The sequence below is a fragment of the Auxenochlorella protothecoides genome (genome assembly GCF_000733215.1).
Source record: "Auxenochlorella protothecoides strain 0710 unplaced genomic scaffold scaffold40, whole genome shotgun sequence".
NCBI lineage: Eukaryota > Viridiplantae > Chlorophyta > Trebouxiophyceae > Chlorellales > Chlorellaceae > Auxenochlorella > Auxenochlorella protothecoides.
The window spans coordinates 44,830-54,616 of NW_011934210.1; the positions used below are offsets into that span (position 1 = coordinate 44,830).

The window sequence follows — 9,787 nt, forward strand, 5'->3', positions numbered from 1 at the left end:
GTAGTTGGGAGGCGGTTGGGTGGGGGGGATGGCGGGGGGGGGGGGGTCCACCATACCCTGTTGGATAGAGAGTTTGATGGATGCAAGTTTAGCTTGGCAAAGGAAGTCCAAATGCTGTCTCATGCAACTTCTTAAGTAATCTAGCAATGCCATGACCAGGGCAAAACAGTCCGGCAAATATCCTGTCTCGCAACCCCCACCTCCCCCACGTCAACGCACCTCCTTGCTGGTAGCCGCCCTGGTAGCCCTGGGGAGGAGGGTACCCGGCGTAGCCCTGCTGGTCATATCCGGGCGGACCTCCTGTAGCGGGGGAGGGCGAGAGTGTGGGTCCTCTGGCGACATTGCATGGAGTGATGTGCATCAACACTGAGAGAGACATGCCAGCATCAAATCAGGGCATGGGCGTCGCTCACCGGCATACTGGGGAGGAGGGTACTGACCAGGATCTGCACGGGGAGGGTGTTCAGACATGCTCGATTGAGGGTGAAGGTCTTCCTGGACACGGCTTGGCCCCCCTGGAAGGAGGCAATACAACAATACCCGACACAAACCCACTTTGCTGAGGGTAGCCTGTGGCGTACTTCTCGCCCTTCCCCTCGGAGGGGTACCTGCATGAACACGGAGGCCCAAGTCAGGCCAAGGGATCTGGTGAGGACCAATCACACGAGAGCAGCTTCCCCCCCTTCCTACCCTTGAGGCCCCTGGTATCCGCCGTTGCCCACTGGAGGGTACCTGCCAGAAAGAGAAAATCGATCATGTTTCAGCAAAAATCATGCCAAGTCAACATGGATACAGATGTGGCTCCACCCAAGGAGTTCCAGGTCTCCAACGTCCGGAACTGGGCAGGTGGCAAGCTTCGAGCTGCCGACGTACCCGGAGGGTGGAGGATATCCAGACATCGTCACTGGACTCTTAAGACGGGGGCTTGTAGACGGGATCGCAACGCTTGCGGGCGGGACGCAGTGGGCGTAACAAGAAAGCTATTCGGGGCTCCGAACGCGGTTGCAAGGGGGAGCTGGGTTGTGGTCAAAGCACTTTTTTCCCGCCTAAAAATCCAGCAGCTCATCTAGCCAGTACTCGACCAGCGACTACCCCTCGCTACATGTGCGGTGACATGAGCATTCGATATATCGCTTGATTATATCTGATTCCTGCAGAGGTGGCATCCCGAGCAGTATCATGTCAGTAACTACACACCATCCAACATGGTTGCATGCCATCAAACCCTGCTGCGAGCGGCGTGCTTATCGTCAATCATGTGGAATATTTTGCCGTAACTTGCATGCTTCACTGAGTCCTCGTAAGAGAAAATCTTCGCAGGTTGGTGGGAATACGACACTTACTTCACAGCCCCATGCTGTGCCGGGTTTGACCCTGGATGATGTCCCCGGCATCGAATCCGATCAGCCCTCTATCTCACCAGGCCCCGACCACCCCCCTCAGGCAGAGTAAGATTCACGAGCTCTCGTGACAATCGACAAGTGCTCGAGGATAGGATTTAGCTCCAATGGCGTGCACCATGCTGTCCTCCAAGGTGAGCATGCACGCCCGCACCAGCCCACACCCCGCATGGGCTCCGCACTCGCCTTCACCCCCTCCCCCTCCCCCCTTCTACCATTGCAGGCCTCCATTTCGGGGGCCCGCACCCTAAATGCCCCACAGCAGACCCGCGCCAAGGTGGCAAAGCCAGTTATCAGCTGCTCCGCCCTGCCCTCCCGGCAGGCCTGTGTGGGACCCGCTGCTGCCGCGGCCCTGGCCCTGGCCCTCGGTTTGGGGGCGGTGGAGCCAGCACAGGCTGACGTGGCAGGGCTCACCCCCTGCTCCCAGAGCAAGGCTTTTGCCAAGAGGGAGAAGAATGAGATCAAGAATCTGAACCGTCGCCTGAAGAACGTGAGTTGGGGGGTGGGGTTGGGAGGGTAGGGGCCGGTCTCACACGCCGGCCGCCCCTGTGCGACCATGCTGCGCGTCCCTCCACTGCCAATCCCTCACCCTCCCTCGCACACACATCGCATCGCGCAGTACGACGAGGGCACCGCGCCGGCGATCGCCCTGCAGGCCAACATCAAGAACGTGGAGCGGCGCTTCGCCGCGTACGGCCGCGGCAACCTGCTGTGCGGCAACGACGGCCTGCCGCACCTGATCGCGGACCCGGGCCTGGCCCTGCGCTACAACCACGCGGGGGAGGTGCTGGTCCCCACCATCGGCTTCATCTACTTTGCGGGCTGGATCGGGTACGCCGGCAGCAAGTACCTGCAGGAGACCAAGCTGGCGGCCAAGCCTTTCAACCGCGAGATCATCATCGACGTCCCCGCCGCCTGGCGCAACCTGTGGGAGGGCTTCCTCTGGCCCGTGCGGGCGGTGGCGGACTGGAGGACCGGCAACCTGCTGGCCGACGATGACAAGATCACCGTCTCGCCGCGCTAGGAGGGAGTGCACCCGGTGGTGGAGGGCCGCTCCGCGCGGCCCTCCCCCACCCGTAGGCAGGCGGCCGGCTGTGTGCTGCTGCTGTACAATCGTGCTGAGAAGAATGCAACATGGGACCAACTGTAAGAAGCGCCCCGCGGGGTACCTGGTCGTCGGCAAACATGTGTTGTGGTCCTCATTCACAAGCATTGTCCAGGTTGAGATGCAGACCTGGGTCAGGTTTCCACGGCAGCAAAACGATGACGAGGATGTCCTCTGCGGCGGCACCGCATGGCGCGGTCCTGGCCCAGTCCCTCGTGACACAGTGGGATTCCTGATCCCATACTCTCTCCATGTATGCTAAGGGTCCTTTGAGGCAGAGCATCTCACAGCAGGTGAGCCATGCGGACGGGGCGCCGGACGGCGTTGGTGTACCCCTCGTGGAAGCAGTAGAGCACCGAATGGGGAGCGGCGCCGTCCTTTCCTCCCACCGTCTGTCGTCCCATGGGACGCTTCCTTTCCTTGAGGCCATCCAGCCAACTCATGCTCCGCTGGGGTTTGAGGGCAGCAGACGGCGCTGCAAATGGGAGAATTTGAAATGGGGGGTTAGGGATTCAGGTTGCTGGACAGGTGATGGGCCAAAGTGCCTACCAGGTGTGATACAGAACGAGAGCATGCCCTGGCATGCCAATGCACCATGCAAACACCCCCCTCCGCACCCGTCTTGGCGAGCTGGAGTCGTTCGGCCAGGGTCAGGGGCACCACGTGTCGTGTGGGGCCAGGGCCCAGCCCCGGCGGAGTATCCTCCCGGGAGGCAGCGACCGCGTCGCTCCTCGCACTTCCCTTGTCCCCGGCATCCAAGCGCCCTGCCTCCGCCCTGCGGATGGCCTCCATGTCCAGTGCCTGCTGCAGGGTCTGCCAGGTGGCGGGGTGGCAGCTCGGGACAGGGCAGGCTGCGGCTTGACCCCGGAACCTGGCCAGCGAGTGCACCGGCGGCTGGAATCGCAAGGTGTGGGCCTGCCTGGGTCGGCCCGAGGAGGATGCCAGGCCTAGGGGTCCCGGGTGGGGGGGGGAGAATGTCGGCTGTGGGAAGTGTTCATCTGGCTGCCGGACAGAGGAATCAAACCCCTGGCAATGACCCCTAGGATGCCCTGGTCCGGGTCCAGCAGCACGTCCAGCGCAGGGTTCCCAGCCATTCGTGGCCCCCACCTCCCACAGACAGCTGAGCCCCCTCTGGATCCCACTCCCGCCCGCACCCTGATGTGCCTCCCGCTCCTCCCCATCGGCATTCTCATCCTCGTCGTCCTCCACTTGTGGGGCAGGTTTCAGGCCGAGGGCCAGCATCAGGGCCACCACCTGGTTCAGGGCTGCTGACTCAGCGCTGCTGAACAGCCGCAGGCCCACAGGGCGCAAAGGGGGGGCGGTGACTCTCCCCAGCATCGGTGCGATGTCCTGCGGGAGTGCGGATGGTGATGGATGAGCAGATGCAATGCGCAGAAAGCCGTGCATAAATGCCCATGTGCCTGCAGATGATGTGGGGTTCTCCCAGAGACACCGCATCCATCTAATCCAGGTCAGAAGGCCCCTGCAGTGCTCTGCTGTGGCAGTCGGCAGCTGCTGACAGTGCCTTGGCTGCGACGCAGCTGAAGGCCTGGTCGATACCCGCCAGCTTTGACTCACCAGGACCAGGCTTCGGGGGGCATGGCAGGCGGCACCCAGCGGCGACATGGCACACCGCCAGGCTCTGAGCAGCGCCGCCTGCCCCGCCTGCTTCCGCCTTGCATCCGCTCCGCTCTTTGGCCACACCATGGCAGGCCTGTGCTCAGAAGGGAGGGCACAGGGGATGGGAAGAGTGGGATGGATGGCTGAGCAGGACTGCTGGCCAATTGGCCTCAAGGCCACGTGCACAGTGTAAAAGTTGTCAAAGATTCCACCCACAGGGCTGACCCTGCCTTGCATGGCCTGATCACACCCATGTACCTTTCCAGGCCTCTCCAATGACTCCCATCCCAGCACCCACCTCTCGACGCTGGTCACCTCCCCTGCGGCGGAGAGGAGGGCAGCAGGCACATACCGGGCTGCGCCCCAGCTACCGGAAGCATAGCAGCTGCCCAGGAGCCTGTCAGCGTCGCAGAGGGCAAATAGGGCCCAGGCGGTTCTGGAGCATGCCAGGTCAAAGTAGCGGAGGGACAGGAGGTTCTCGTGCACGCCACTGTGCGAAGATTGGAGAGAGCCAGGGTTAAAGGGTCGGGGCAGGCTTGGGGGAGTGGGGCTGCCGGTGCCCCTGTGAAATCCTCAGATCATGGGTCCCCAGCAACTGGACTTATGGCTGCTCCTGAAGAACTGATGGAGGCATGCATGTACAAGCCAAAGGCACGAGGAGCAGGGGCTGCAGCACCAGGCCCGTCACCTCTCCCTGACCCCATCACTGGGCACAAGCTTTATCACACCTGAGGACCAGATCGTGCTCCCCAAAATCTTGCAGCAGGGTTAGCAGGCGAGACTGTCGCGCTGCAGGTGCCTCAGACGCCCTCCCAGCAATGGCGGCCGGCGGCTGGTGGGGGGTCCCCGGGGGCGGGAGGGTTGAGGCAAACACATGTCGGCTTCCCCTGCATCACCAGCGCTCAGGTACTGCAGGGCGGATTCAGCCAGCCTCTGGACCTGGACAGTTTCCATGGAGCGACGCCGCTCTTAATGCCCCTCCACCCCCCTCCCTCACCTTGTGTTGCAGCAGGTCCTGCCACACCGTGAATGCACCCTTGGTGACATCCTTTTGACCCAGTGACAGTCCCTTCAAGTCCTGCAACCGCACATGCGTCTGTCTGCTGGCCAAGAACTGGGCTCCGGGGGGGGGGAGATGGGAGGGGAAGGTTTGTGGTGGGGACACGAGGCTAGGAATCGAGTACGGTGGAGAGGCTGTGTATCCAGGCGAGTGCGCCTCGGCATTAGTTTTTGAGGACTTGATCCTCTCTCAGCATCAGAAGCCGCCTGTTCTTGTTTTGTCCGGCTGTGCGTGAGGATGCTGCAGGCGCATTCCCTTTGCCTTCCCACCACTTCCTTTCCCCCACCCCCTCTCCGGGGCCACCTGCAGCGTATTCAGGCACGAGCGCACGTCGCACTCCGCCATCTCGGCCAGCGTGCGCAGCGTGCTCTTCTCGCACCGCAGGCCCTCGCAGGCGCAGAGGTAGGCAAGGCGCTGGGCCAGCCTCTCCGTCTGCATGGTAGGGAGCGGGCGGAGGGGTGATCAAGGTCCTTCACGCTAAGACAGTCAGTGACAGAAGGGTATGCCATGAACCCCATGGACTATTCCCCACGAGATAGTCATCATCGCACGGAAGCCCACACATGCCGTGACAAGCACCCTTCCTCGCCGTATCAGATCATCCCCACCTCCTCACCGCCATGCAAATCCACATCCAGCCACCCACGCTCCCACACGCACCGTGGGCTTGCGGAAGTGGAAGACTCGGGCGACGTCGCGTAATGGGCGCAGCGCGGGGCAGTACAGGTCGTTACAGATGGCGATGATGGGCCGCAGCAGGGGCCCCGGGGCCTTCCCGCGCCCCTTGGGCCGCTTCTCCGGCCCCGCAGGCGCTGGGTGCTCCTCCCCGTCACTCTCGCCGTCGCTGGACGCCGCGTCGGCGGCCTCGTGGCTCGACCTGGACCCCGCCGCCCCCGCCCCGGGGACGAGTCCCCGCCCCGCCCGCGCGACGGGCGGGGCCTGCACTATGCGCAGCAGGGCGGCGATCGCGCCCGCGCCCTCGGCGCCGCCCAGCGCGCCGTCGATCTCGTCCACGACGATGCAGTTGGGCCGGCGGTCGGCCAGCACCGAGCGCATGGTGGCGGCCGCCGCGACGCGCGGCCCCAGCGCCCCCGCGCTCCGGTCGTCGCTGGCGTTGATCTCCAGCGGCCGGTAGCCGCAGTGCACCGCCGCCACGTGGGCCAGCGTGGTCTTGCCCAGCCCCGGGGGGCCAGCCAGCAGGATGATCTTGTGCTGCGGGCGGCCCAGAGGGTCGGGCGCGGCGGCCGGCCCCATGCTGTTTGCGCCGGACCTGGCAGCCGGGGCCGGCGGCACCGCGCGCCCAAACACGCAGGCATCCCACTCCTTGAGCCAGCGCACCACATCCCTACTTTTTTTGGGGGGGGGGGGGAGGGATTTCGAGGGCACGGAGAGGTCGATGCGGATCTTGTGCAGGACTGGCCGTCATTCACAAGATCAGCGCCCCCTCTTCACCCGACTGGCATCTGTCTTCAGCCCTGCAATTCACCCCCCAACCCCTCTTTTCCCCTCCTCCCCTCCCTCCCCCCCACCAACGCACACAGCCTCCACCACCCCCGGCCAGACCTGTTGATCTGCTCCGCGCTGAGGAGGTCCATGAAGGCGGTGGGGGCATACTTATCGGCCCACAGCGTCCTCGGCTTCTGAGCGGGCCCCGCCCGCCTGGCGGCCGGCGCGGCCCCCCCCCGCCCAGACACCGAAGCCCGCCTGGCTCGCTCCACCCTCCCCGCCTCGATGTCCTGCAGGAGGAGGGAGTAGGGCCGCGCCAGCAGCGTGCCCGACCTCGCCTGCAGCGCCGCACGCCTTTGCACATAGGGGGAGGGGGGGGGGGGTAGGGGGGATGATGTCGAGTCCTGTTCCAGAGGTTTGTGGAACCCTGTCTCCAGAGGTGCGGCATCCAGGCCGCTCTCCTCTCCGGGGCGTCTGGCGCCAAGGGCACATCTCCCAAGCACCCAGCGTCACCACTCTCTCCCACGCAAGCTGCATGTGCTCCCACACCGTCCGCAGCTCACCCTTGTCCAGTGTTCTGCACATCCTCTAGGCTGCAGTACGCTCGTTTCCCGCTGCCATCCGTGACTGGCATGACCTGGCCTGGGACGTCTAGGGCATTCAGGGATGGCGGAATGTGGGGACGCAGGGGGATGAGGTTCTCCTCGCCCTCTGGTCCATGGACTGGTTTTCTGCCAGCGGCCAGCTCTAGCGTGGCTGCGGCCTCAGTTGCATCAATGCCTGCCGATTTAAGGAGGTGTAGAGGTGATGTGGGCTATAAGCGAGTATACACGACAGAGGAGTCCCCTTTGAGCAGGGCATATGCACTTCCTATCCGCCTCTCGTTGTGAGTACAGTCATGAGTATCCTGAACCAAATTCCTAGGTGCCCTGTCTTCCATTGCAACTTTGCACAAGAACCCCACCTGCATCCGCAAGCAGCTCCTGGGCTTCAGCCTCAAAGTCCGGCTGTGAGGCGGGGGTGCAATCCCCCAGCATCTGCAGCTCGCTGGCAGTTACGTCATGCAGCCCCGGTGCGATCTGGGACTCTGGCAGCCTCTCTGCTGCCAGGCGCAGGAGCTCATCATCATCCAGCTCGCCCTCCGTGAAGGTGGTGAGGCTCGATGCAGCTCCCCCGTCAGGCACCCAGCGCCCCCTCTTGGCCTCTGGAGATAGAGAGGGCATGGAGCTCGATTTGTGAGCTGCGTCTGCGAGTCACGTGCTCATCAAGGAATACCCCATCCCTCATGGCATACAAAAACTCTGCCTGTCCCCATAATAACTAGCTGTGCATCCGTGCAGGCACAGGGCACTACCCACCTGAGCTGGAGCCAAAGGCCAGCTGGCGGACAGGGCAGTCACGCTTGTTGCTCCCTGCAATTAATAAGTTGTGAGCTTGGGCGAGGGTGAATATCTGATTATAACGCCTGCGACTGCAGCTGCAGCACCTAGCTGCGCTACTTGCCTACATGCACGCTGGATTCCTGCCGGAGTTCGTCCTCCTCTGCCAGCAGGTCGGCCAGCTCCTCCTCGAAATCCATGACGCTCCCACTGATTCAATCAGGGGTCGCACTCTCTTTCTATTGAATACAAGTGCTCGCTTGCATAGAACATGCTGCGGCCTCCTTTAGTGTCCTCAGCCCCTGCCTGATCTGATCTGGCGAACCCCTGGGGTTTGAAAGTGAGGACGCTCCCCGTGTCCCGCGCGCGGTGTCACGAGGACACCGACGACCTGTCCAGGAAGGCGAAGAGGATCTGCCTTACCATTCTCGCACCCTCCCTCGCTGATTCTGATTGATTGTATGCAATGATAGGGCGGCATTGACATCACTCAGTATGGCGGACACCCTGTTCGGCTACAGCATCCCCTTCCCTACCTACGACCTGTACGTGGCTATCACCGCCGTGGCGCTGTACATCCCGAGCATCATTCTTGTCAACTACCTTGCAAACAAGGGGTTGGACCTGGTGTCTCGCAAGCCCAAGACAGCATGATCAGCCAGGTCTTTGTCCTCTCACCTCGGGGCGACTGTGTGATCTTTAAGGACTTTCGTGGCGATGTGCCGAAGGTGGGACTCTGACTACGTACGCCTGGTCTTGAAATGCTGGTTAGAGGGTTAGCTGCATGGCTGGGTTTCGGATGCATGGCTGGGTGTAGGATGCACGGGGGGCTGGAAGACCAGGAGCCTTGTGTGTGACTGATGCTTGGAATGGGAGGAGCCTTCATGCCCATCACATCCCCCCCCCCCCCCCCCCCGGGGCCCGCACAGACCACACCAGAGGCATTCGGCCGGAGGGTGCAGGCGAGCCGTGCGGCAGGCTCGGATCTGCCCCCCGCCGTCGGCATCGACGGCGTCCAGTACCTGCATGTGAAGGTGAACCCTGTCGAGGAGAGTGTAGGATCTTCAACAGACAAGAAGGCTGGGGTGGCCTTGAATTCCTCTGATACAGATGATGTAACAGACCGTGACACCCTTACTTCCTGCTTCTCAGCTTCCAGCTCCTCTCCATTTTTTCCGGACTGTGCTCAGCCCCCAAACCCTGCCCCACCCCAACCTGCTCCGCCTCTGCCCCACCCCTCCAGGTCGGGGACCTGCTCTGGGTGGCCACCACCCGGGTTAACCTGTCCCCCTCCCTGGTGTCCGAACTGCTCCTCCGCATCACCGTCATCTGCCGCGACTACTTTGGCCAGGTCACGGAGGAGTGCGTGCGGCGCAACCTCCCCCTCGTCTACGAGCTGCTGGACGAGGTGATGGACTACGGCTTCCCCCAAAACTCCTCCACCGAGCGCCTGAAGCAGTTTATCGCCATCCAGCCCCAGGCGGCGCGCAGCCTGCCCCCCGGCGTCACCGGCGTGGCGGGGGGAGAGGCCTTTGACCGCCCCGCCGAGGTCATCAAGTCGGTGCTGGACACGTCCCGCACAGGTGGGATGGAGTGGGGGTGTGCAGTCGAGATGAGGGAAAAGGTGGGGGCTGGGGGCGATGGCTTGACCTGCGTGACATGGAGGATGTGTCGACCCTTTGTATGAGTGCCGCACGCCTGCCGCGTGGCGCGCGACGCGACCAGTCAGACATCCCTGTGCGCTTGCATGGTGCGCGGCGCCAGTGCCTCGCGCCCG

At 63.2% G+C, this 9,787-nt stretch overlaps 4 protein-coding genes across 4 annotated transcripts in view; 2 read left to right on the forward strand and 2 right to left on the reverse strand.

Moving 5' to 3' along the window:
• Positions 1-1,507: 1,507 nt before the first annotated feature.
• Positions 1,508-2,424, forward strand: F751_3739 (Photosystem I reaction center subunit III, chloroplastic; the record flags this gene model as incomplete). Its single annotated transcript, XM_011399313.1, has 3 exons — positions 1,508-1,534; positions 1,624-1,890; positions 2,020-2,424. 3 exons carry the CDS (start codon positions 1,508-1,510, stop codon positions 2,422-2,424), a joined length of 699 nt encoding a protein of 232 aa, XP_011397615.1.
• F751_3740 (hypothetical protein) lies at positions 2,405-2,587 on the reverse strand (the record flags this gene model as incomplete). Its single annotated transcript, XM_011399314.1, has 1 exon — positions 2,405-2,587. One exon carries the CDS (start codon positions 2,585-2,587, stop codon positions 2,405-2,407), a length of 183 nt encoding a protein of 60 aa, XP_011397616.1.
• Positions 2,588-2,789: 202 nt separating this feature from the next.
• On the reverse strand, positions 2,790-7,854 carry F751_3741 (Chromosome transmission fidelity protein 18-like protein; the record flags this gene model as incomplete). Its single annotated transcript, XM_011399315.1, has 14 exons — positions 2,790-2,980; positions 3,123-3,452; positions 3,660-3,855; positions 4,084-4,219; positions 4,424-4,615; positions 4,854-4,957; positions 5,123-5,225; positions 5,472-5,617; positions 5,846-6,049; positions 6,131-6,530; positions 6,749-6,825; positions 6,880-6,985; positions 7,195-7,411; positions 7,596-7,854. 14 exons carry the CDS (start codon positions 7,852-7,854, stop codon positions 2,790-2,792), a joined length of 2,661 nt encoding a protein of 886 aa, XP_011397617.1.
• Positions 7,855-8,505: 651 nt separating this feature from the next.
• Positions 8,506-9,787, forward strand: part of F751_3742 (AP-2 complex subunit mu) — a gene marked incomplete at both ends in the record, with an annotated part of 3,896 nt that continues 2,614 nt past the window's right edge. The window contains 3 exons of the mRNA XM_011399316.1: positions 8,506-8,604; positions 8,940-9,044; positions 9,254-9,593. Of these exons, the coding sequence (XP_011397618.1) occupies positions 8,506-8,604; positions 8,940-9,044; positions 9,254-9,593 (544 nt within the window). The remainder of the gene's footprint in view (positions 8,605-8,939; positions 9,045-9,253; positions 9,594-9,787) is intronic.